This window comes from Otolemur garnettii, unplaced genomic scaffold, assembly GCF_000181295.1.
Source record: "Otolemur garnettii isolate 467f Iridium unplaced genomic scaffold, OtoGar3 scaffold00071, whole genome shotgun sequence".
Classification (NCBI taxonomy): Eukaryota; Metazoa; Chordata; class Mammalia; order Primates; family Galagidae; genus Otolemur; species Otolemur garnettii.
Window position 1 is genome coordinate 9,950,476 of NW_003852466.1, and position 27,055 is coordinate 9,977,530.

The 27,055-nt window shown below is 38.3% G+C and overlaps 1 protein-coding gene across 1 annotated transcript in view; it reads right to left on the reverse strand.

Moving 5' to 3' along the window:
* SNTG1 (syntrophin gamma 1) overlaps positions 1-27,055 on the reverse strand; it is a gene marked incomplete at its 5' end in the record, with an annotated part of 391,830 nt that overhangs the window by 325,672 nt on the left and 39,103 nt on the right. The window contains 4 exons of the mRNA XM_003793729.2: positions 10,935-10,976; positions 11,065-11,108; positions 12,208-12,265; positions 22,629-22,685. Coding sequence (XP_003793777.2) covers positions 10,935-10,976; positions 11,065-11,108; positions 12,208-12,265; positions 22,629-22,685 — 201 coding nt within the window. The remainder of the gene's footprint in view (positions 1-10,934; positions 10,977-11,064; positions 11,109-12,207; positions 12,266-22,628; positions 22,686-27,055) is intronic.

A 27,055-nucleotide genomic window follows, 5' to 3' on the forward strand; every position in this document is an offset into this window, starting at 1 on the left:
TCAGCAGTCAAGAGCAAAAACAGTAAAGTGTCACCTGTGCTGTCCAGACTCACCCTGTGCAGGGGACAGCCATGTAGGTTGAACAGAAGAGGAATCCTTAAGGGTATTAATGTAGAGGTAAGCATGTAAATAAGGCAAGATCTGAAAAAATTATTTTTTTTCAAAACTAAGCATAATGTAGTATACAGTAACTTGTGGCCTTTTTGTCTTTGAACTTAACATTTCCCAAACTACAGGGAAACATTAAAAGTTAAAATACTTTATATATGGCTTTCCTTTGTGGGAGCAAATGTAAAGAAAAAGAGTCCAATACAGTTATAATTCTTAAGAACTTATATATCAATTAGACCTCTGAATCTATTTTCAAACTGTGGAAAATGTAATTAGCAGTTAGGTAATACACGATTTGTAACTCATGATGTTTTAATTTAAAAGGGTCTATGTGCCCAAATCACATCTTAAATATGTTTCTTGGTGACACCTAAAACTTCCTAAACTATTAAAAAATATAAATTAATTCTTCATTTTCAAATACTTTTGTATAACCCTTATAATTTTTTTTCTGGTTAATCTTTTTATTTCAACGGAATTATTATTATTATTATTATTGGGGAATCATTGAGGGTACAATGAGCCAGGTTATACTGCTTGTGTTTGCCGAGTGAACTCCCTGTAATAATAGTGTCCTTCTCCCAAAAGGTGTGTCACACACCATGCCCCCTTCATTCTCTCCCCTCCCCCATTTCCCTTTCTCCCACCATGTACTAGTATCAATTGTCCTCATATCAGAATTGATTACATTGGATTCTTGCTTCTCCACTCTTGTGATGCTTTATTAAGAAGAATGTATTTCAACGCCAACCGAATTAATACAAAAGATGTAAAGTCACCTTCCTTTGTAGTGGCTGTATAGCATTCTGTGATGTATATACCACAGCTTGTTAATCCATTCCTAGATTGGTGGGCATTTAGGTTGTTTCCACATTTTGGCAATTGTAAGTTGAACTCAATAAACAGTCTAATACAAATGCTTTTATGATAAAATAATTTTTTTCTTCTGGGTAGATGCCTCGTAATGGGATTGCAAAATCAAATGGGAGGTCTAGTTTGAGTTCTTTGAGGATTCTCCAAACTTCCTTCCAAAAGGGTTGTATTAGTTTGCAGTCCCATGACAGTGTAAAAGTGTTCCCTTCTCTCCACAATCATGCCATCATCTAGGAAATAATCTGTTTTGGAGTATGTACCATGAGCTGATGAGAAAAATGTATATTCTTTTGCTTTGGGATGGTGTATTCTGTATATATCTATTAATCCAATTTGTTATACGGTCACATTTAAGTCTTTTATATCCTTGTTTAGTTTCCGTTTAGAGGATCTGTCCAGTTTTGTCAGAGGGGTGTTAAAATCCCCAACTATTTTGGTGTTATGGGACATCCCATTGCTCAGACTCCTCAAGGTCTGTTTCATAAATCTGGGAGCATTTAAGTTGGATGCACAAATGTTTACAATTGAGATGTTTTCTTCACCAGTATGAAGTGTCCATCTTTGTCTTTATTAACTAAAGTTGCTTTAAATCTGCTTGTATCTGAGAATTAGATTGCAACCCCTCCTTTACAGCATATGAATGGCTTGTGTTTCTTTATCCAATCAGCCAGCCTATGCCTCTTCAGTGGGGATTTCAATCCATTAATAATTATTGAGAGTATTAATTAGTGTGGTGGAATTCTATTCATCTTATTATGAGATATTTTGTTGTATATTTTATCCTTTGTGCCATTGTGGAAGCTAAGCTCTGGCCTTGGCTTCTAGTTGTTTCCTTTGGTGGTGGACCATTGTGGTGTTTAATATTGAAAATAGGTCTAAGTATTTCCTGTAGAGCTGGTCTTGTTGTGGCAAATTTACTCCTTGCTTGTATATCTCAGCAGCACCCAGGGGGCTCTTGCCAGCAGCCAAAGCAAGGCTTGCCTAGCATGTCTGACCTCCATCCTGCTGCTCCAGTTCACATACCAGCAGTGCACTCCAAGCCATAGCTCCAGGCAAAATCTCTTCTCGAAATGCTGCCCAACTAACTGAGAAACTGTTGTTTCTCAGTTGCTCTAGGAGAGCTCAGCCTGACAGTCTTCCTGATTTGCCATCTTGCTCTTCCCCTCTCTTGAATGGAAATTTTAAAGTAAGTATGTATCATAACAATGAGCACACTATTAATCAAGAAATCAGTATTTTACATTCATTTTCTCAGCACTTGTTTTCTTTGTTTAAATAGGTCATCTTAACTTATATAATTTTACCTACTCATTCTTCTTTTGTAAGAATTATGAAATGTTTTATTTAGAATTTGTTTAAAAATTAAAAACTGAGAATTAAAGTGCTAATTATTTGCATTTCAAATCATTTAATATTTTCTTTTAATGAGAACCATGGAAACTAAAGGTAGATGAATTACTTTTTGGGGACCCATACATCTCAAACCTGAAAACAAAAACATTACTTTAGAAGGAACCTCTTGAATAATCTACTCATCCATCCTGCTTTGCTACTAATGACCTGCCCTATTTTAAAACTGTTAATTAGGTAAAAAATTAAGTTATACTAATAGTCTTGTTACAACCAGGATGCTTTCTAAATTCAAAATGAATCTTTCTGCTATTGTTAAATCTTCTTTCCTATTATTTCTAGTTAATGTTGAAAGATCACCGTTGCTATATTTTTAAGGCCATTGTCAATCAACATTGTTAACATAAGGCCCCTACTTTACAATTTGCTCTAATTTTTTATATACTCAATAATAAAATTCCAAAGAAACTATGCCCACATAAAACAAGGTTATGGCCATATAAACTTATTTATATACTCTTTCTTCTCCAACAAAGTTCTCAGTATCAGAGCATTTCACATAGACGGCACTCAGATGTGCCATCAGTTTACTTATTAAGTAAAAGAAAATGTGGCTGAGGAGATATAGAGACTACAACCATCTTAATGTGCCCTGGGTTCAGTGGTAAGGAAAGTATCATCAATTTTAACATCAGCCATAGTGACAGATCCAGTTCTCCTTGAAAAAAAAATTGTGCATTAAAGACTTTGGTGTTTTTGAGATACAACTCATGAGCTATAAAATGTGTTTACATAGAAAATAAAAGGACATTCTGCTAGAAGAAGCAAGAAACCCTATTTTTCAAAGAGTCAGGCCACTCTTGTGATGGGTTCCAGCCTGTAATTGGCAGAAGCAGCATGGGATAGAAAGCAGCCATGTCATCTGTTCTGTCTCCATGCAGCACTGCCCAGTGCCCAAGTGGATCCCATACCTACACAGCAATGCCCCAGGGAGGTGAGCAGGGAGAAGGCTGGTGACAAGCCAGTGACAGGATTTTGTGTCAAATCCTGTCACTGTGTGAAGCCTGACTGACTCTATTTTGTACCAGCTGACTCCATCTTGTGCACAGTTTAAAACTTTTCAGCACCCACTGCCCCTCCCCTCACATATTGTTACAGACTCCTGAGCATGTACTTCCTGCAAGAACAGAAAGATAAGTTTAGAGTTGCAAAAACTTAAAAACTCTCACTCCTATCTCAAACCTGCTCTTCTTCAAGGCCTTTTGTGCCCTTTTACCCTCTCCCTATAGATTCTAATCTTATAAGTTTTGCTTCTGTATGTGCTTCACTCTTAGAAACCTCTCCCCACCAACTGAAAGCACAATGCTGCTCCCCTGCCTCTCTGGGCCAAGATTTTTTTTCTGGTATGTATCCTTTCTCAGTGCTGGTTAAATAAAAAGACCATAAAACTCAACTTGACTCAGTGTGCTGACAGAATTCTCAATAATTCCACTCATGTTTGGGTATAACATTTGGAGGTTCCAGTGAGATCGCCAGCTGGAGGGTTGGCCTCCCTGCATGGCTCCCCAGGGTGGACAGAAATTATAGGAGAGGGGCCCCAAGATATTCCAGGGCCCCATAATTCTCTGGACTCATCCTGAGGGCATCAAAGGGATTCCTGCCAACTCTACTGCAAGTTTGTTTCCCAAAGATTTACTTTCAAAAGATAAGAGTCTTGTGTATGTCTGTGTGTAAATAGCCCTTGGAGAGACTAAAGGCCTGATGAGGGCTAGACTCAAGGGAGGCCACTAGGAAGTCACTGGGACACTGGTGTATGGCTTTGGCTCATGTTAAGCTTAGTGAAAAACAGACTCAGGAGGAGACAGAATTCCCAGTGACAAGGCGTCACAGATGCAGGATTTCTGATGAGAACTTGCTCTGGGAGGCTGCACAGGAACACCAGGATGCTGGTGTAGAAACTTGATCTTCTCACATACACATGTTTGACTTGTTTGTATCTTCGTTTGTCCTTGTTATTATCAGTATGCTTGTTATACTCATTGTCTGGCCAGGTACAGTTTCTGTCCTTACAGGTTCATAATCATGGGAACTCAATAGAATAAGCCTCTGACATCTCTTCAATGTATTTTAAGAAATTTAGGGGCTGGATTCTCTGATGACTACTGAGTTTGGTTCTCCAGAAGTTGTCTCTGGGTTTTCTGTGAAGTCAAGTGGCCCAGTTTTAATGTGGGATGGCCATCTTCCAGCTCCCTCCATCCTGCCCTACTGGCTACGGTTCACCAAATGGCCACAGGGAAGCTGGGTCATCTAGACCAATATCCCTATATAGATCATTGGTTAAGTTTGGTCCAAAATCCCCCTCCCTGGCTTTGTGCATACACTGTTGGAACTTACTTTGTGGTTTTCCTCACTTGCCCATAGCCATGGACAGACCAGACAGCTCATAAGCAGGTCCTCTCTCCTATTGAAGATTATCTGATGCTCTCTTACAACCTTGATAGACCTTCCTCCCCCATGGTCTCATCCACTGAGAAGGGCTCATCAGCACCCTGTCCCTCATACCCTCAGCTCTTGCCTCTGGCATCATTCATCTGGTCTATGGCCAGATGCCAGAAGCCCAGGTGAGAGACCCCTATCTTCCCCTTCTGGGAAGCAGTTCCTTGGGAGGGTGAGGCAAGAAGGGCTCACTTTTTCCTTGTTTATGTCCGTTTTTCCACTTTGGATCTGTACAACTGGAGAATTCAGAATCCATCTTTTTCTGAGTAGTCCCAGTTCTTACTTCCCTGATTAAATCCATTCTTCAGACCCACCATCCCACTTGGGATGACTGTCAGCAACTTCTTTTAATGCTCTTTACAACCAAAGAGTGATGAAAAGTCAGAATGGAGGCCTGGAGAGCTTTCCTGGCTGCTTCCACTGCTACCAAAAAGAGGTTAGGAGAAGTTTTCCCAGCCAAGCAGCCAAACAGAGACTCTAATACCACCTCAGGGTCCCAGGTGCTGGACACCTTCAGTGGATCCAGGCTTTACCATTAGCATTGTTTACTATATCACAGACCCTTTCCCAGTTAGGAAATTTACCAGGGACCCAGAGTGAACTGGAAAACAAAACTTACTAACTTATTAACCAACTAATGTCACTTATTAATCAACTAATGTCAGGAAAAATAATGAAAAAGATATCAGAGGAGGGTGTATGATAGATGTCATAAATAATTTGTTTCCCCAAGTCCATCTCTGTTCTCCAGGTAACCAGGTGTGGATTAAAGATTGGAGCCTGAGCCCTCTGAAACCATAGTGGAAAGGCCACTACTTGGTGATCCTGTCCACACCAATAGCAGTGAAGGTGGATGGTATTCTTGCCTGGATACATCACTCATGTGTGAATCTAGCCAATGACTAGGAGTGCACAGACTAACGCCACCCAGAGAATCCCCACCACTTTATCCTGAGAAGGTAGACAACAGCCCTGCCCTTGTCACAAACCAGGAGCTGACTAATTGGTCTATGCATGGCAGAAGCTTCAGGATGAGCAACAGTGGCTTGGAACTGAGTCTTTGATTTGAACTTTTTCACCTTCCTTCTTTAATCTTAGATGTAAGACCAGTGAAAGCTGGGCAGAGCTCTTCCCCTTGGCCGCCCTTAGAGCATGGCATTCTCCCTATAGAGCAGAAATCATGTATAGGGGATCCCCCCCTTTTGCTCCCTATGTGTGTGACCCTCAGCTAGCAGAAATAACTAACTCTTTCTTAAAATATCTCCAGTCCCTTTCTCAGCTCCAGAAAGACTGCTACCTTAGAGATTTGAGGTATATACCTAGAACCCACAAGAGTGGATGCAGAGCTTGAAAAGTGCCTTCCAACCAGGAGACCAGGTGTACAAGTCTTCCAGAAAGAAAGACTGACCTGTAGGGAGCCAACCTCCTGGGAGGCAAGGACCCCCCCCCCCAGTTTTGAGGAACTGCATTTGAGTCAAGGACTGAATGCACCCTGGCCCCAGCTGTTTCCTGTTATGGCTGGTTCCTGAATAGAGCCATGCCCTTTTGGTCAGCACAGACTGCTGAGAATGCTATTTTTCTCTTAGGCTGTTTTTAATCAAGTTATGTAATTATGACAAAATCATGCCTTCAAGGTACTGTATATAAAGCTGTGCAATAAAGCTGAGGTTGCCTTTTCCTATTGAGGAAAGGTCCTCCTGATCCTGCTATTTTCTGTCTCTCTTTTCCATCCTGCACTGGTCCACTCCCAGGTTTTCTAATAATTTGCTAGGCTGGTTCCTAGCACTGGCCCTCAGGTAGAAAAGCCCCTTCACTGTTATCCTCACCATTACAACTACTTTGAAAGCCAACGGCCTGCCAACATGGATCCACTGCACCTGGATGAAGAAGGAGAAAGAAGACTGCAGAGCCCCCTGGACTGTGCTCCTCCAAGAAGACCTTCTCAAGCTAAGACTGTTACAGTCTTAATTTCATTCCTGTGTGTCCCTGCAGCTATGACCCTCTTTCCCCTTGCCTCTGCTGCCACCCTGTTATACTTTGTACTATCATATGATAAAGGGAAAGAAATAGCAAATGTGTCCTGGAAAAGAATGCCAGATCTAGTCTTCCTCACGGATGTGTGTAAATTGTTCAGTCCTTTCCAAAGTGCTGTTAAAAATGTTCTTTGTTGGCTTTCCTTTCTGGTCATTTGCGGCAAAGCAACATGCATGATGGATGGATGTGGAGATACACAACTAGAAAAAAATATGCCAGTCAGTAGCTTTGTCCCAAATAACTGAGTATATTACTGTGAAAATAACTTCCAGTCCTAGCTGCATCCATATTGGATGCTGTACCTGTAATGCATTTGGAACCTGTAATCCCATCTCCATGCAAGTGCAAAAACTCAATGAGCAGATTTGGAAAACAGGACAGGCATGGAAAATCCAGTTCAGAACTTGCTGGCCATGGGGAATGATATTTAACATTTGGTGATTTGCTCTGCTTCAGAGCCCCCTAAGACCAATAAGGCCTTTAGTCAGATTGAAAGATCCAATGTTTAACTCTTTTTAACCTAAACTTTCAGACCCCCAAGCCTTACCAGCAGCCTTGGCAAGGGCTTCCCTTGCCTCCCATCTTAATGGAAGAGCTTAACAGTAGGCATCAATTTTCACATGTAACACAGCCTGATCTTTGCTTCATGTTGCTGGCTGTGCTTATGGTTTAGACCCCCAAACTATGTGGGTTAGGTAGGCAAACACCACTGACAACTAACAATTGTTCACTCTGTTCCCACTTAAACCTACCTCTTACTCTGGGAGACAATATGCCAAGCGGACAGTCTCTGAACCCCAGGTTACAATTTGTCTAAGTCTCCCTTAAAAGCTGTATGTAATCAAGTTTTGCTTCTGTAATCACTTCACTTAGAAACCCCCCTCCCAACTAAAAGCACAAGTTAAAAACCCTGCTCCCCTGCCTCTCTGGGCCAAGACCTTTCTTGGGGTATGAATCTTCTCTTGGTGCCAACTAAATAAAAGGATCCTAAAACTCAACTGGACTCAGAGTGCTGGGGTAATTCTTGGTAATTCCACTCGCGTTTTGGTACAACAGCTTCAAATAACGTCTGCTGTTCTTGACTACAAGGCATATACTAGGAGTTTCATATATGTTATTATTAAACACCCATAACAGGTATTAGTAGCTCATTTTCACTAATGAATAAGAGAGCAACAGAAAGGGTTAGTTCGTTTGCCTAAAATTGCACCATCAGTAGGTCTTGGTGCTAGGATTTGCATACAATTGTTTGCAATTGTTTGCTTCCCACTGACGCCTTATATACACACCATTTTGCATCCCCCAACAGCACTTTTGCACTGGTTCTCATTTTCTTTAATGAGGAAACTTTGTGAGCTTCTCCTCCTTAGCAATCACACAGCAAGGAGAAAGCCTTGGGGGGACATGGGTTAAGGCTAGAATTGCGTGATGGCACTCCCAGACTGGTGCCATGAGAAACAAACACAAGAGATTCGAATGTGTCAGAGATCTAATTCCAGGCATTTGGGTAAAGAATTACATCCCAAAATCTACTGAGTGTCTTCAGTGAACAAGGTAGAATTCTCCTAGGTAAATCAAACTTTGTAATTCCAACAAAGATGTATCAGCTCCACTGTGGAAGCCTTCCTAACAGTGAAGTTAATTGGAGGGTGAATGCATGACTTCTGACAATATCAATTAATAGAAAAGGGGAATAAGAGAAAAGTTACATGCACAAATAACATTTTCCCATACCTGCCAATTTTCTCTTAAATTTGGAACTCCACAAGGGATGTGGAGTATCAGTATGCTGTATCAGAACCACTCACGTTCTCCACAATTATTGTGCCTTTTTCTGCCCATGTAAGTTCAGACCTTAACATTTAATTAATTTCTCTGTCACACAGAGGTCTATTCAGTGCATCAATGCAATCAGGTAATATGTGAGGACAAAAGCATCTAACAGCTTTTAGAAAGTCAAAGAATGGAAGTAAGTAAGCATATTAGTCCCTAAGTATGAATATGAAACATATTAGTATTTTTCAAAGCTGGTAGGGTTAAGCTTTTCAAAAAATTTATTATGATGGACCATATATAATTTATAATACAATTCTGAATTTCTTTCCAGTCTAACAGAATGAGCACCAGTGAGAAGTGGAATTATTAGTGCATTCTGATCTTTCAGGCTGCACTAATCTGTTTAATCAAAGCCCCATCTCACTCTGTCTAAGCAGGCTGCCTGCCTCCGAAGGGCAAATTGCATCGCATCTAACAGTATGTGTTTTTGAAAGAGAATGCATTTGTTTTTACTCCCTGGATAATGAGTTTAAAATCACTTGGCACTTTTGAAAAAAGACTCAAGTTACATGTATCTTTGTTTATGTGGCTATATTTAAAATTGACATGTGGGTCTGCAAAAAAGAGGGCTCCACACTGTCTTCTCTCTTGCTTAAAAATCTGCTCTAAAACACTGATTTTCTCTGCACATATGTGAAGGATTTGAGGCTTTGAGACCTGAAATATACACACACACACACACACACATACGCATATATATGTATACACATATACACACATACATATATCATATATATGTACATATGGCATGTTAAGAAATATACACACTTGCAAATGTGTGTGTGTGTGTGTGTGTTTTAACATGCCATTTAGCACAGAGTGGCAACAGGATGGCCCAGATCCTATTTTGAGAAGACAAAATAATGAGATGACCTCTAAGGAGACTTGATCAATTATGCTGAGCGCTCCCAGTAGAAACCCTCTTTATTTCACTCCTTGTGCGGTCATGGCTTTTCACAGATACTTGAGAAAGCCTCTCTGAGGTCTGAAATATATCAACATAGTTTTTTCCAAATAGCTTTTAACAGAGGAGCAATGTATTCAAAAGCCAAATAAACCAGAGCTGTGAGAAGCAAGAGGCTTACAGTGTTTTTCATTTTGGTTGACCCTTGAGTATAAACTTTGAAACACAATTTCTCCTCTACTCCTTCCCATAGGAGCTGATACAGAAATTCAGTGAAGGTTTCACAGTGACATTTAATCAACCATGACAGACATTTCCCAGAATGCCGAGCACAGCCCTGCTCCTTCTGAATTGTGTTTTATGCCGTCTCATCATCCCTATGCAAGCTCCTTAATGTTGCAGCTTCTCTGAAATGTGGTTTTAGAGGACACCTACAATAGAACCACTTAGGCTGGTTGTTAAAATCCAATTACTAGGCCCAGTCCAACTTGCCAAATTAGAGTATCTTATCCGAGAGCCTCAGAATCTGCACATTCACAAACATCCAAGAAAAGTAAAGCTTGATGACTGCTCTGCCTAGTCCTAAATCTGCCTTAAGATTAAACTCCTCTCTCCCCACCTCTCTCCCTCCCTCTCTCTCACACACAGAGAATTTTTATTTGCTCTTCCATTTGTCCCTTGGTATCTCTGGAAGATTTGGTCCAGCCTCCTCATGCACAGTGCCCAAATCCACAGATGTGCCAATCCTTTACATAAAATGATGCAGTATTTGGATATCATCCGTGCATGTCCTCCCACATACTTTAAGTCATCTTTAGACTATACCTAATGCAATGAGATGCCATGTAAGTAGTTTTTGTGCTGTATTTTTGTGTTTTGTGTGTGTTATTTTGTATTGCTATATGATTATTTTTTATTATTTCCCCCCACATATTTTCTATCAGTGTTCAGTTGAATGTATGATGGGGAGTGTGGGTATATGAGGAACCAATGCACTGTATGAGAGTCTGCAGGCATAAGGTGGTGTTTATAACCTTTCAAACATTTGCAAAGGCTTAGAGATAAATTTGGTGGACATTGGCTGGTAGGGATTAATAGAAAAACTGGAAAAACATATTAAACAGCTATCCCCTCAGTATTTCATCTTGATCAGTACTCACTGATCAGTTTCTAATAGGAAAAAAATTCAACCAAGAGATTATTTGATAGCCCACTGGACCAATGTCATATCTTCTTAATGAGTGAAATGAAAATATTGTGGCAAGGCACTAATGCATTTAATCCTATTGCACATGGGGTGAATTATGACATTAAGGAAAAGTCAACTCACCACTTCTTCGTGTCTGCATTTTCTCACATTAATTCCATTTATCTGCAATGAAAAGAAGAGCATAGTTTCACCTGGTATATAGTAAACCGACTCAATGTTTGGTTACACTGTAATAAGGATAAGTGTGTACCTGTAGAATTGCATCCCCAATGAAGAGCAGTCCTGAAAGTTCCGCTATGAATAAAAAAGGACAATTGATAATGCAGCTACTATTTGCAGATGAAAAAGTTTTTAATTAAATAAAGGCAAAACCTGTAAATGAAACAAAAACTTAAGTGTTTTATGTAGTATCTTAAAAGGTCCGTAAAGAATGGAACTTCAAAACAATAATGTGACTCAGTCCACTTCAACCACTAAAACATAACACAAGATATTTCTATTTAGTTCTCCTACTTCAGATTTCTGGCTGCTAAAAATTGGTCATTCTTTTGAGGGTGGATGATCAATTTTCTCATGCTCTTACAATTTTGAGGTCTTTGTAAAAAAGTCTGAGATGTAGACTTTCAATCCATCAGATATGGAATTGGCTCCAAGTTCACTTTAATTTAATTTATTTGTTTATTTATTTTGAGACAGAGTCTCACTTGGTCTCCCTTGATAGAGTGACATAGTGTCTTAGCTCACAGCAACTTCAAACTCTTGGTTTCAAGCAATCCTCTTGTCTCAGCCCCTCAAGTACCTGGGACTACAGATGCTTGCCACAACAGATGCCGGCTATTTTTTAAAGACAGGGTCTCACTCTGGTTCAAGCTAGTCTCAAACCTGTGAGCTCAGGCAATCCATCCACCTCAGCCTCCCAAGTGTTAGAATTACAGGCATGAGCCACTCCGCCCAGCCCCCCAAATTCACTTTCAAACATGACATTGTTTTACCAATTTAGATCAGTGCAACAGTGGCTTTATATCTCCATTGCTTTTCCTAGAAGTTTCACCTAAAAGGCTGACTAATGAAAGTTGCTTAAGAGAACTGGAAAACAAATACCTGAAATTGTTTTTACCACGTGTGACTTGTCATTATTAGCTTTGTTTAAAGAAATGATTGAAAAGCTCTGCAGCCCCTAACTCATGCCTGGTACTTAGTTATCTTTCCGTCTTACTGGGCTTCTGTGTGGGAAAGGGTGAGGACTCAGGAATCAAACTTCACAACTTACTGTCAGATCTAGGGGAGTCTGAAGCTCATCACTCATATGCTAATTTATGATTTGAAGGTTTGTCACTTCAAAAACAATGACTTACAAAGGAATGGTAACTGTAAGATTCTCTGAAAATGTTACCTCTTTGTTCCTTGGAGATTTTTGAAACAACAACTGGAATGCTATGTTCTGCTCCTCCCTGAAAAGAGGAAATCATATGTTACATTTTAATCTAAAAAAACACAGCTTTTAGTTAAGAAACTACATAACCTCTGAAGGGAATGTTGAGTAGACACCAGTAGAGTGTCTACTCCCAGGAAACTTATCTACCTGCTTAGAATTTTGCTCAGACCTCCAATAATCAATAACCACTGCCCTTGAAAGTTTTCAGATATCAAAAAAAATCATTAATGTCTTTATATAGACATTCCTTTCAATGTGTAGCAATGCTGTCCATTGTAGGGTTAGGATTAGTTAGGATTTAGTTAGGATTCTAAATATGTATTTCTGTTATCTGGCTAAATTGGTGACTAAGTGGTACAGGGACCTCTTTGGATGGTAAGGAATCAAGGAGCCCTTTACCTGCACAAACGGATGAACCAAATCAGAATGTGCATATGAATGATGAGAGATTCATCTGACACTCCTTAATTAGTGTTGGAATCGTCCTTGTGCAGGAGCACATACTAAACAATTTATAGAATAAACTACCAAGAATATTCAGTAGTGCGTTGTTATTTGACCAAATAAGATATGAAAAAGAAAGACAAGTAAGTACACTAAACTTGTTTAAAATAAAATAAATTCTTAAAATTATTCCATAAAGATCCTATTTCTTTACTATAAAGTTTAGAAGGTTGAAAGCAATAGTCGAAAATCAAGTAAGTACATTAAAGAACGAAATGTGCTGTAGAAAACAAGAACAGTACTTTCACACTGGACGGCTGGAAAGACCGTGTAAATGCCGGTGGAGTTCCTCTAGCTTCAGAATTTGTAAACTTCTAAATTATTTTAGATGCTAAATTATTTTAGCATCAACACCTTTTCCCCATGAACGCCCATTTTTAACAGTGAATTTCCAGCATACTTCAATATAGGACAGTCAAAAGTTTTTGAGAAAAATAGTGATATTCAATTTTTTTGGTTGCAAATTTAGTCCTTTCTAGTTCTGGAATTTTAAGAAGAAAGGACAAATAAGATAGTGAAGACTGTCTCACTCAGATTGAATTTCAAATCTACTACTCAACCAACCAACTTTTCCTCACTATTTTCCATCAACCCACTGTCCATCTACTCCACCTTCAAGTCACTGTCAGAGGCTACAACTCCTAATTTGAGTTCTACCTTTTAGGCTATATGTCCCTAAGAGGCACTAACCCATCCAAAATGACCCTACATCTGACCTAATCAAGAGAATAGTGATTTGTACCTAGCAGTGTGATGGACTTTATCCTAGAGCAGTCTAACAATTGAGATTTAATGAGTAAAAGGAAAAATTAATGAGTAAAATGACATGGCATTAAAGTTCTAAAGAGTATTAGAATTAATCCATTCTAAAACCTTTCGAATTTATTAGTTTAGACTCCACGTTCCCAATCCCTTACACTCTATTCTGGGCTCCCTGCATTATAGATACTTGCTTCCAACCCGCCTTTATCTATTTCTTAATACTTACTGATTTCTTTTCCTTCCCATCCCTAACTAACGCATAAGTTTCTTCAGGGTATTTAATGTTTTATTCGTTTGTCTTGTGCATTGATATAACCCCAGTGCATGGGATGATACCTGCTTTATCCTTGAAATGATTGCTAAATTGAAGGAATGAATGAATAAATGAAGTCTAAAGTTTTTTGGGCCTAGTTTATACTTGCTGACAGCTTCTAGACATACTTTGATATTAGAAAGGATGTGAAGAATACATCTATATCTCTTAGAAGAAAAAGCTATTAACTTGAATAAACCATTCACCGACGAGCTTGGGTGTAGTACAAAAAGGTGAAACAAATCCTGCAGGTATCGTGGTTCAGATATCTGGGCAGACACAACACTCATATGTGGATTTTGTCAGAGTGGCTGTCATTGGAGGGTTTCCCTTTCACTGTTTTTCTCTTTAATGCTGTTCTCTCTTTCCACTACTGAGTCCAAAGATTTTTTTAATGCTCAGACTTTTAATGCAAGTTACCAAGTTGGGGTCCATCTGGAGAAAAGGCCATTGAGAGAAAGATCTTCCAAGGTTTGACTTAGTAATTCCATCCTCCCCTCAGCACCCAGATTTGTACAATAGTTCCCCTCCCCATCTCTATTTTCCCTTCCAGTGGTTTCAGGCATTTAAGGTACAATACAACAGGTATTTTGAGAGAGAGAAAACCATATCATATAACTTTTTCTATGGCATATTGTTATGTGTTCTATTTTGTCATTGTTGTTGTTAAACTTTTCCTACGCCTACTTCATAAATTAAACCTTAGAATATGTATGTACACATAGGAAAAAACATACTACATAGATACAAATGTACACACACAGGCTATCTAGTGGGTTTCATCAATACTGTCTGTGGTTTCAAGTGTCCACTGGGGGTCTTGGAACATATCCCCTGCTAACTAGTGGTGCTACTGTAATTATCTTTTAATGGTAAGATGTAGCTGACCCCTATTTTGTCAACATTTTTCTTTCATATGTAAACTTTCTCCTAAAATTTGAGTGGCTTGAATTCAAATATGGTGTTTATTATTACTATATTCTACTTTTAAATCAGACATCTGTAGCCCTGAGATAATTGTTATATTTATTTAAGAAAACAACTTCATTACTTAGAAAATTTTAAGACAAAATGCAGAAGATAAAACTGGAACTTAATTTCACAGTACCTTCATCAATTGGATAAAATCTGACAGCAGTCTGGCTCTATTAAAGTTAATTAGATTTAATTTAGGACCTAAAAGAGAAGACTTGAGGTGTTCTAGGTAAGAGTCAAATTATGTGGCTCATCCTGTTGAAGCAGGCGATAGGCTTCCCACTGCTCTCAGAGAGACAATGAAAACCCTTGACACCCCTTCCTTCTGCAGCCTGTGCAGCCCGTGGGTTGCAGTGCTGGCATAGAGGCCTTCAATGTTCTGTTCTCCCTGTGGGGTGGGTCTGTTCTTTACTCTGAACCAGACAAATGTCTACTCATATTGATATTTTGGCGAAAAGACTCCTCCTTCAGTGTCTCTTAAAGTAATTTACTTCTGTAGTGGGGGCCATGGCTGTGATTTACCTTTATTCACATAACAATTTGATCAATGTCTGCTTTCCCACTTGAGTGGAAATGGCCTGAGGTCACCATTTTCTCCCTAGGTGCCCTTGTCCCAGGGGTGTGTGTCTGTGTGTATTCAGAGGGGTTGGGGTTTGAGAGGTGTGACTCACAATCCTGGTTCTCCAGTATTTGGTGAAATCAAGATTGGGGAAAGGGAGGCAATGTTGTGGAGAACAGCCCATGTAATAGTGACACAGACTTCCTTCAACTTGGTTGTATTCTTTTTACAAAGCATAGTTGATTTTATACTTAGCTTTGTGGGAACAGGGAAATAAGTTCCATCTAAAGCATTTTGAGGACTCTATACAATGGTTTGCCAGCATAACTGTGAAACAGCACTAAATCAAACCTGTAATGCTTTCAGGGCATCGGGAATCTTCCCAAATACATTTTTTTAGTTTAGTAGTTTTATTATTCCAATGAACCAATCAAGCAATAGATCATATTCTGGGCTTTGGAAATGAGAAAGAAAGAAAAAAAGAAAGAAAGAAAGGAAGGAAGGAAGGAAGGAAGGAAGGAAAGAAGGAAAGAAAGAAAGAAAGAAAATAAAGAAAGAAAGGAAGAAAGAAGGAAGGAAGATGCATAGACCTCCCCAATATTCTTTTATTTAGTATATGGAAAATACTTGTAAGCAGATAACAGCATAGGAATCGGGGTTAATAAATGGACAGGCCCGGGGGAGGCAACTGAAAAATCACCTGGAAGAATGTGGCAAGAGCCATCCCCACCTGAATGCAGCCTTTATCCTCCCAAATCACTTAATTTGCATTTGGCAAAATTAATTATCTTTCCTATGTACTATACCACTGCTTTCATGTGAAAGTCCCACAAACGGAAATTTATTAAGACAAAAGGGAGATTAGTGGTTGTGCAGGGCTGGGTCACGGGAGACGGGCAAGGAGGTGGCAGCTACAGGGAATGGGCGTCTTCTTAAAGGGAAGCAAAGCTCTGAAGTTGACTGCGGCGATGTTTTCACAGGTCTGTAGATACACTAAAACGCTTGAATTTACACCTTAAATGCTTACACTGTGTGCGATGTGAATTATATCTCAATAAAACTGTTTAATAAAAGTACTAATGTTCTCTGAAAAATAATTGGCAGTGTTTTTAACTGATTCTTGGGACTAATCTATAATGCATTTTCTAGGAAAAGTACACACCTATCTTACCTGTGGTATAAACAAATAACTCAGACTTTAGTAAAATAGAATGGGAGGACAGAATGGAGAGCAATGTAGTGCACTTGTCCCACGTATCAACAGATGTTCTTCAGAAACTTCTGCCCAGAAATTACTAATAAGTTAAAAGGCAGAAATTTATTACAGCTACTATACAGATATTTTAATTTTGAAAATTTGATGATTAGTATACAACCCTTGATGCTAGGAAATTACTTGTTTGATCCTGGTCATTTTTATACATTTACTTCTGTTTTAAATAAACCAGAATGTTAATAACATAGAAAGGAAACTTGATTTTCAGGTAGAAAATTTAGAGATTATTTATTCCAGGTTTATAGCTCTGACCATTGTTATTAAGAGTAAGGACTTTGCCATTAGCTCTATGTGGGTTTCAAGCCCAGCTCTGCCACTTATAACCATGACACTTAATCAACTTCTTGATACTATCTGTGGAAGAGATGATAGTACCTGGCTACTTTGCTGAATCATAAAGCCGAATTAAATAGCATGTAAAGTATTTAACTCAGATTCTGGCACTTAATAAGCAAGTCATACATATTAGTAATTATTACCTGTAAATAACAAGATGATTAGGGGTGATAATAATAATTATAATTATATATTTGATTGCTGCAAAGTTAAAACTGCCAAACAGAAATCACCTTTGATTGCATACATTTTCTTTATTGAATTATCTAAATTATAGATAATTTAATTTTATAATAAGAAAAGTTGTGTCAGTTGGAAATTACCCCATAAAATATTTTTCTATCCATAATATTTAAAACATCTTCTCCCTAAGGTAATTTTTTTAAATGGTAACGAATGGGATGCAATTTAATCATATGCAAATGGTAATACTGTATAAGACATGGAAGATAAAGTCTCAGAAGGACAAGATGGGGCTTGCTTTACCGTCACTGTCCCTGTGGTTGTTCTTACAAGATGAATGAGGCAAAAATACAAAAATATTGAGCTCTGTGATGCAAAGTACGGTTGTTTCTGTGGTTATAGTTGTGATACCATTAAGTTATTTATAGAAATGGTAGGGGCCAGAGAGGAACCAGAAAATGCCAGCAGGAAGGGAGCTGCAGCCAGGCCCCAGGCTGGGTGCAGGGTCCTCACAGGCAGGAGAGGCCGGCAGGAAAACTATACCTCGGGCCAGCAGCCTGATGAACGTAATCCCTGCAAAGGAAGCAGTTTCTGTCTGAAAACATAGAGAGAGGGATGTGATTGTGAAGTTCAGTGGTTCTTCTGTACAGTTTTTGAGGAAACTCAGATGTGGCCTTTGTGGAAATTAGAAAAAAGTAAACAGAAGAGCATGATTTTGTACTGAAGGGCCAACTAGTACAGGAGAGAAAGCACATGAGGCTATGCTCATGAAAGAAGTTACAATCAAGTAAGATGGAAGGATGATTAACAGGCAGGAAAGACCCAAAATCACCATGGAAAAAGACCCAAAGTTATAGCAGGTATGGCAAGCCTCTGAAAGGCAGCCAGAGAGAGAAACCTCTTAACGCAGCCAGGCTTCCTGCAGTGCTGGGCGCAGGAGTGAGCACAGTCCAAAAGCCAGAGAAGGGTTCTGATGCTCTCAGGCTTGGGATAAAGGCCTCTTAAAGACAGATGGGGTGTGTGGGGGGTTGGGGGGGTGGGGGTGGGGGGTGGGGGGATACATGTGTACCGTATCACGCCTCCGAATTCCATCTCATTAACATTCTGACTTAGGTACTATTTCATCCTTCTCGATTTGCCAAAATGTAACAAACTGCAAACTTTCAAGCAAATATAACAAGGGATGGGAAAGCAGAGGAAAAGCAACATATTCCAGAAGTGGTATATTCCCACAGGACGTGGGGAACATGCCCAGAGGTTAAAAAGAATACTTTCCTCCCCAGAAGGCAGGACTTTGGGAGCAAGCACATTGGCTCATGCCAGCCCCTTCCTGGGCAGGGCGCCCTCCACCCGCACAGCTGGAGCAGAAGTCCGCCCTTGTGCTCAGAGGTCACTTTTGTTTCCGTTTTACATATATATGTGTATATATATATATATTTGTTGTTGTTGTTGTTACTTAGAATTACATGGATATGTAGGTAATTTGGGTCTCTACTTTTCATGCTAAAATATTTCAGTTATAAAATGATATGATTTTAGGAATCTAAAGGATAAATGTGTCTATCAAGGGAAATCAGTGATCCCCACATAAAATCTCAATGTCACTGATGTCAGGCTCTTTCAGATAGCAGCGTTCCAACTTGAGGGTCTAGCATTTTGGGATATGATTTGAGAAAAGCAGTATGTCTTTCAAAGGACAGTCTCAGAGTTTATAAGCAATTCCCAGAATGCAAACCACAAAGTTTATTAAGAAGCAAACTTAAGCAATAGTGGTAAGGGAGGTGGATACAATTTGAAGAAAAACTAATTACAATGTACTTAAGTTATATTTAAAAAATTTAAATCTAACATAACATTCTTTTCATTTCTATTAAATTTACACTTCCCTATTATTCTTTGATATTTCCGGCATTTTTGAGATGAGAGCCCCCTCATCAGACCTGCATCACAGCTGGCATTGGCCCTTCAAGGCGAGAGTCGAAATCCTGGAATTCACTTGCCAGACCTGTAACTGTCTTAATTCTAAGCCGTGTGCACAGGTTGGTCCAAGAAGTGTCAACATTGTCTCATACAAGGTAAAGAAAAGAAAAGGAGATAAAAGCCAACTTTTACCTCACCAGCAACGTAGAACCCTCCCGGCAACTCTTCCATCTGGACAGAGGGCTGGGAGGAGACCAGCGCCGAGCGTGGGAGGGAGACGTCAAGAGTTTGGAGACATCGTGGCTGCAGGGACTGCAAGCTGCCCTGCGGGTCCTGTCCATCCACAGAGGCACGTTAGTAGACAGAGCCTCAGCAATAGACCCACGTGGAAGCACTTCCACATTGCGCCTCCCACTTGTGTGGCACTGACTGCACCAGCAGGGGCGAGGCTTTGCCACCCACACTGTGGAGACCGTGGCAGGAACATCCTAGGTGCCAAGATGTGCTGGGAGTGCAGAGTGTGGCCAGCTTCTATTAGATGACTTTAGTGTTTTCTGAAGAAAAAGACAATTTCACAAGGTGGGGTGGCTTCACGCCTGTAATCCCAGCACTCTGGGAGGCCAAGGCAGGTGGATTGCCTGAGGTCACAGGTTCTAGACCAGCCTGAGCCAGAGCGAGACACCGTCTCTAAAAATAGCTGGGTATTGTGGCAGTGCCTGTAGTCTCAGCTACTCTGGAGGCTGAGCCAGGAGGATCGCTTCAGCCTAAGGGAGTTGAGGTTGCTGTGAGCTGTGATGTCATAGCTCTCTACTGAGGGTGACAAAGTCACACTTTGTCTCCAGGGGAAAAAAAATTTCTTACCCTTCATCTAATTTTTTAGAAAGTATTTTTGAAAGTAAAACTGAAGTACTGCAGGTCTGAGTATATTGGAGTCACTGGTAAGTGCCACCTTCCTTCCTTCTGCTGCTCTAGTTGAGATGTGAAAGGCTTTATTAATAATTAACCTCACTACAGGGTGGCGCCTGTGGCTCAAAAGGGTTGGGCACAGGCCCCATATGCCAGAGCTCCCCCCCCCAAAAAAAACCGGTAAAAATAATAATAAACCTCACTGCAAATCGTCCTCATGTGCCAGCCATGACTGCTTAACTAAAGCAAGTAAGGGTAAAACATACACTTATATATTGATGCACGTATTTATATTAATGGCTTAAATTGCTCAAGAAGCTAAAAATAAATAGTTCAACATGGAAATTTTAATCCTACTTTGAGCCTAAAATGAACTTTTAAAAAGCTGTTTATTTTATATATTGAATTCATGAATCCAGTAGTATATCCAGTTCACATGATGACAGGGAAAAGGGGTCTGTATAGTAACTGCTATTTAAAAGAAAGAAAGAACAAACTTTGATATAAATAATCACAAGGGTAGATAGTTTAATAAAATTAGAAAGGCAAAGTTCAGAGTTTAGTATTGGGAAAGCTAAACTGCAAAACCATAAAAGGTATTTCTTTGGCATGAACAGTTTCTAATTAGTGTATGTGTGTCATAAGGATCTTAAAATAGTGGGGATTTTGGGTCAAACCTCCTAATATATGAGGAGGTTATATGGCAAAATACGTATAGTACTTATTTAGTTCAGAAAGTTATTTATCATGACTATAATATTTTTTGATTTGGACTAATTTAATTTTTTAAATGAAAAGATTCATTTAATAAAATTATTTATATTTAAGAACTATTTAGTTTAAAAGTGTAGTACTTAATAAAAATAAATAGCATTGTGTTATTAGACTCGAGTTATAAATACAAATATTAAACAAAAGGAAAAGAACATTTTTAACTGGCACAAAATTAATATAGCTCCACTACAAATTCATTCTGGGATCAGCAGAAAAGCTTATCTCAGATGAAATTAACTTTCTATTAGATTTCTTTCATGCACTTTCTAGTATCTGTGGTGGTACCTTTACATTCTTCACAGAAATCTCCATAAATATCTGGCTAACAGCAAAATTAAACTAAAAGAAAAAGACTTATCTATTGAGTGATGGAATTCCCATGAGGTGGTTTCCACCTCCTGTAATTTCTACATTTCTCCCTAGTCTTGGTGTTAGATAGACTGTGATAACCAAGCCCCCTGCCCTTGAAGAAGAAATTTCCTTAGAATCCATTAGTCCCAGCCCCATCAAGGGTGGGGAGGAGAACTTTTGAGAAGAGGCCTGAAGATAAGGAAGTGTGTAGGGAGGAGGAAGAACTATGAGAAGAAACTTGAGATAAGAAAGTGCATAGGGAGGAGAGGCTTGACCCACCCCTGCCCCCCCATACTATGCAATTCCCCCTGCCCAAGGCTAACCGCAAGGATTCAGCTGCTTCTGTATCTCTGCCTGTTTGCTGTGATGCAGAAATAGGGTTTAAAGACCCATTTGATCTGTCATTCAAGGTCGCTTGCTTCCTATTGCAACAACCCCTGCACAGGTACAATAAATTTCTATTAACTATTTACATTTAAGTGGGGTCCATGTCTCCTTCTCAGCTGTGTGAGTCATAAGAAGACACTGTGCAAAACATATTTTAAAACCAATGCTTTATATAATAATATTCCTATCACCGACAGCAGCACTGTTGTGTGTGGATGGTTTTTCTGAGTCATTTATTCACAAATTTATTTAGAGGTGATATTCACAAAATTTAGAGTTTCACTTTCCACCAATATATGACTTGATCTGTGTTAAAATTTCATGAAATGTATACCTATGATGCAGAAGTTATTTTTAACACTACATAAATAAAATGCCCAAACCAAGAATCAAGATAACGTTAAATTTCATTTCTCTATACAAAGATGTAGGTTTATTAAGGGCATTAAAGTCATTGAGTAGCTCCTCAATATTTATATAATTTGCTTTCAAGATTTCTTTTTTGTTTAAATTATAATAAATTTCAAGTGTGGTACATTTCTAATAGTCAATAACATACAGAAATAAAAACCTTTAAAATGTAATAATAAATGCAAATGAACAGATATGGTTACTTTTTAATATGAATCCTGTGCTAAAGTTCAAGTGTGCCCTTTGTGTTTGGCATTGTAAAATGAGATTTACTGATTTCTTTAATTAAAATGAACAATAAAACAAACAACATGATGAATAGGTTGAAATTCTGCTTGCTATCAGGGTTATTGGTATGAAATTTGTTCTTGCTCCATTAACCCCAGACCATCTTTCCTTCTCTGGTTGGTTAGAAGAAGATACACACAAGGCAATGTCATGTATAAAATTATAGAAGAAACCAGATCAAGAAAAGGTAATGAGTTATATCCAATACTGGGTAATATAAAATCCCCAAATTCTTTCCTAAAATTTCTATATCCAAAGGTCACAGCCTGGCCAGGTTACTGTGAGGCTTTACTACCTAATTTGCATCCTACTCTAAATATCAAAGAGTGCGGTAGCCCTTTCTGTCTAATTTCTAGTCTCCAAACTTGATAGCACCCCAAATTTCAGCCCTCACAGGGCGGCCTTTGTAAGGATAGGCTGGAAAGGCAGGCTACCTTTATGCTTAATCCAAATCCTCCTACTGTTTGTCTTCTGATGGTCACCGTTCTTTCCTGAAAGACAGGATTTTAGAGAGTGGTTAGTGTTTTCCTGATACTTTATGGACACACCATTTTCTTTCCCTGGGTTTTGCTTTTGATCTTCAAAAAAAAAAAAAAAAAAAAAAAAAGAAAGAAAGAAAGAAAATACTTTATCTTGTAATAAATGTAGTATTTTATGACTTTTAAATCAAAAGTCTGTCAAAATAAAAGGACCTATAGGTGTTAAACTCCTTAATTCTTAAAAATTAAGTTCTTTCCAATGATTATTTTAGATAGACTGTGGAATCTTAACTTGTTATACATCTTACCATGTTCATATATGTATTTTTGTTACCTAGAAGTGACAAGTTTTAGGTGACAAGTAAGTGACTCCACATCACGGTAAGGATTATCTTTGTCCCTCAAGGTCCTGCCTCTCCCTCCAGCGGCTCAGAGTCCTGGGGACTGGGTTGTGGAGAAACTGGCTGGGAGGCAGGGGTGGCAGCACAGAAGTCATTCATGTGTGTGTCTCAGATTCAGACAAAATATACCAGGTTCAAAATAATTACTTGCTTGTTTGAAAACAGAATGGATTATACACCTAAATAGTAATGATAATGGAATTGTCCATTTTTTAAATCAATTTCCTTTTTTCTTTCGCAGGAGAAACAATAATTCGGTCACTGGCTTATGAAATTTGGAGAAATTCTATAATTCCAATTTAAAAAATCAACATTGCTCTATTATGAGGCTCTCATCTCTACGTGATATGTACAGGGGAGGCCCATGGAGGGGCTGATTCACACGAGCCTTCTGGTTGCTTCCCTGTGTAGAACTGCTTCAGAAACTGACTCTTCCACCCCTGACGCTGGGAGAGATACTTGTCATCTGATCACTTTATCTCCACAAATCCATTATCCATTTCCACATGTAAATGCTGCTCTCTTTCTTACAGATGGGAATTCTTTCCCTCAGTCTTTTGTTCTTCAGGGGAACAGATAATATCATTTAAAAAGAACCAAGAACAAATTTGAAAAAAATGTGTGCTCTGGTGACTCTTGCTAAATGTTTTCAGATAGAATAAAAATTCATCGCTTTGGCAAAGTTGAAAAGTTTTCTTTAGCTGAAAATTTAGCTTTTATAAATAGAAAAAAAATGCTTAAAGAATGAGATGGCTATACCAGAAATTGAGATCTATAATTTTTTAATTTATTTTGAATAAAAAAGTCTTTGTGGTAGAGATAGATATGAATTTATTTTAAAAAATCTGTGTAAATGAGCAGCATTCCATAATCAAAAGGTTTTGGTTTGAGATCATGCTATGTAATTTTGTCTATTTTAAAAATACATATTTTAGTTTCATAATCTCTCATCAAATCATGTTTTCAAACAAGCATTCATATTATATCTATACAGGTAAGATTTGTGTGAATTAAAATGCATGCAAAGCAACTTGAAACATAAAGCAAACTACTCATATTAAATAACGCTGTAAACTCTGTTTCTATTTGTGGGTCTGCTGTGGCATTAACCCCACAAGTACAGCCACAAACATGGGAAGATATTGTGTTTTATAATTTATATTGCAAAACCTATGCATATTAACATTCCTGCACGCACAAAAGAAAAAGGAAGTTAAAAGTGCATACGCATACACAAAAACTAAGTTAAAATAAACAAATATTTACTAGAATTTTTTTTTATTGAGAGGATATTGTAGTTTTTTAAGTAAATTAATCCCTAATTTACCATTAAAGGATTTATGATGGGAAGTTGAACAATATTGGAATTTAGGTCAGAGAACATATCAGTGACTCAGATATCCACCTTTTAATATGCTATCAAATTGCTTAAGCCTTGTGGACCCTTGTTTCTAATTTTGCAAAATACTGATAAATAATATATAATAACTTTGTGTTGAGGATTAATAGTATTTGCAAAGGACCCTGGCATATAGTAGAAAATTAACATTGAAACACACACATGCACACACATAATCTATTATTCTAGACGGGAATTCTTAAATAACAATCAGCTAAATATCTAATCAATATTTATCCACTTCACATTTAAATGTTTACACGATAGAGTAATTGAGTAACAGACTCAGGGATAGGTGTATCAGTGACCTTTATTCTTAGGAAACAGACAAGCAAACAACTTTGACAAGACTGCCCATCCAACTAAACTTTTTTAGATGATAGAAACTACTTCCTTTAATCCTTTTCTGTAAGGAGTACATTCTTGATTTCTTGAAATAGTCTCAAAACCAATGGTACCTTCAGCAGAGACAATCTGTATCATGTGTCTTAAAATATAGATTTCAGGCAGAGTAAATGCATTTTAATTAATAAATGGCATCATTTAAATTTTCTAGAACATCTTCCATGGTAATCATTAGGCATGAGGACAGCTGGGTCACTATTAATGGTCAGTGGCTGAGACTATACTGAAAAGAAGTTTTCATTCAGAACACTTAGCACACCTGGGGCCTAACTGGCTTTACTTTGCATTTCTTTACTTCTCTACAAGTCTGCAGTCTGATCTTTGGTGGAGAAAGTTTAGAACATGTTCCAAATCAAATTCAAAATTGCTGACACAGAAAAGAGTTTGGAGAGACTCAAGAGTCAGCAGAAGCTGTCCAAAATTTCAGAAATAGCATTTAATTTAATGTTTTTTAAACACCGGGCCACAGGAACACACATGCCCATCCCAGTCAGCACCTCTGTTCGGAGTCACTTCATTAGCTTACTGGGAAGAAAATAAGGAAAGACAAACCAAATAAATTATTTCATTACGTAACCAAAATCTTAAGGTGGTGACTGCAGACAGCATCAAAGGGCAATTAACTGTTTTCAGTCTGGCTGCTGTCTGATGTTCTCCCAGTGGTTTCAGTATTTCAGTCATGAGGTCCCCTTCCACCTCTGCTTCTTCCCTCCTGCTCCCAAAATTATGGGGAAAAAAATGAGTGAACTGTTTCATGTGCTGACCTCATAAATCACATGATACCTGAAAACTCATCTGAAATTGTTTTCAGTTGACACATCGTGAATGTCTTAAAGGATGTTGCCTGGTAACAAAGCACTGGTCTCCCAAGCACTTTTGGGATACCAAAGTATTGTCAGTTATTTTATTTTTAAAAACACAATATCCAAACTGGTGTTCCTATACACTCACAAATATATAAAATATTTTTTCTTAATTTCCTTGCTTAAAAAATGCAAAGAATTGAGCCCCAGAATAATATTAGACTTTATGAAGACATTTCATACTTAAATAATCAGCGTCAATGTTATGAAAAACGCTTGCTTTAAATACTTAGTATTCTTTCTAGGAAAATATAATTATTATCATATCTTCCATCTGGAATGTGATGTTACCACCCCCTCCAAATGTTGGCATCATGTAACCCAGGTATAGAAATTCTTGAGAGTTGCTTGTGAAAGAATTAGGAAGTAGTGGAGACAAGGCAGAAGCTAGAAAGATTATCAACTGGAATCATTTGTACCGATTTTCTGTGATCAAAACAAATTATGTGAGAAAACAGACAGGAAATGTCTTTGGCTGGTTTTGACAGTTGGGGAAGAGTGACTAAATTTGAAAAAGAAATAAAAGTAAAGATTATAGCTTTTAATTATTAGAAGCTATCAAAGCACTTATTGTTCTCAAAGCACTTATGAATAGTTACTGAAAATGACTGTGCCCTGAACTTTTTCTTATGACAAGTTTCTAAAAGCTGGCCTGGTGCCTTGCTCACAGATCTGTATCAAGCATTTAACATTAGACCTACATTAAAGTTAGAAATTAAGGTGTTAAATGAAGAAAGAACCATTAGACATTTTTTCTGAATAATCATCATAACAGATCACTGGCATAGGAAATATTTTTCTAATTTAGAGATAAAACACTGAAATGTAAAGCACTGAGGTTAACTTGGCTAAGACCTAACTTCCAATTATAACCAAAGTTTCTCTATTTTCTGTTGTCCTTTCTATTTCAACAGGTCTGAGATGAGATGAAGAACTAGGACAAAAAAGAAAAAAAAACCCTGACAAACGTATGATGCAAGTTATTAAAAAGGGAAAAGATTGTAAGAAACTTAATGTTTCTTCTCTGGGATGAGAAGCGAGGCAAAGATGTTCCTGCTCCCCACCACTCCACATCATCCCACTTGAAGTTCTAGCAAGTGCAATAAGACAAGACCATAGAAAAGTCTTAGTGGCAAGAAAGAAAGAAAACTGTCTCTGTTCTATGTAGAAAACCCCAAAGAAACAACAGAAACCTGCACTAGTACTAATTATAACAAGATCACAAAATACCAAGTTAATATACAAAAGTCAACTGGTTTCCACCAATGAGAAATTGTAATTAAAAACACAACTTATAATAGCACACACAAAAGG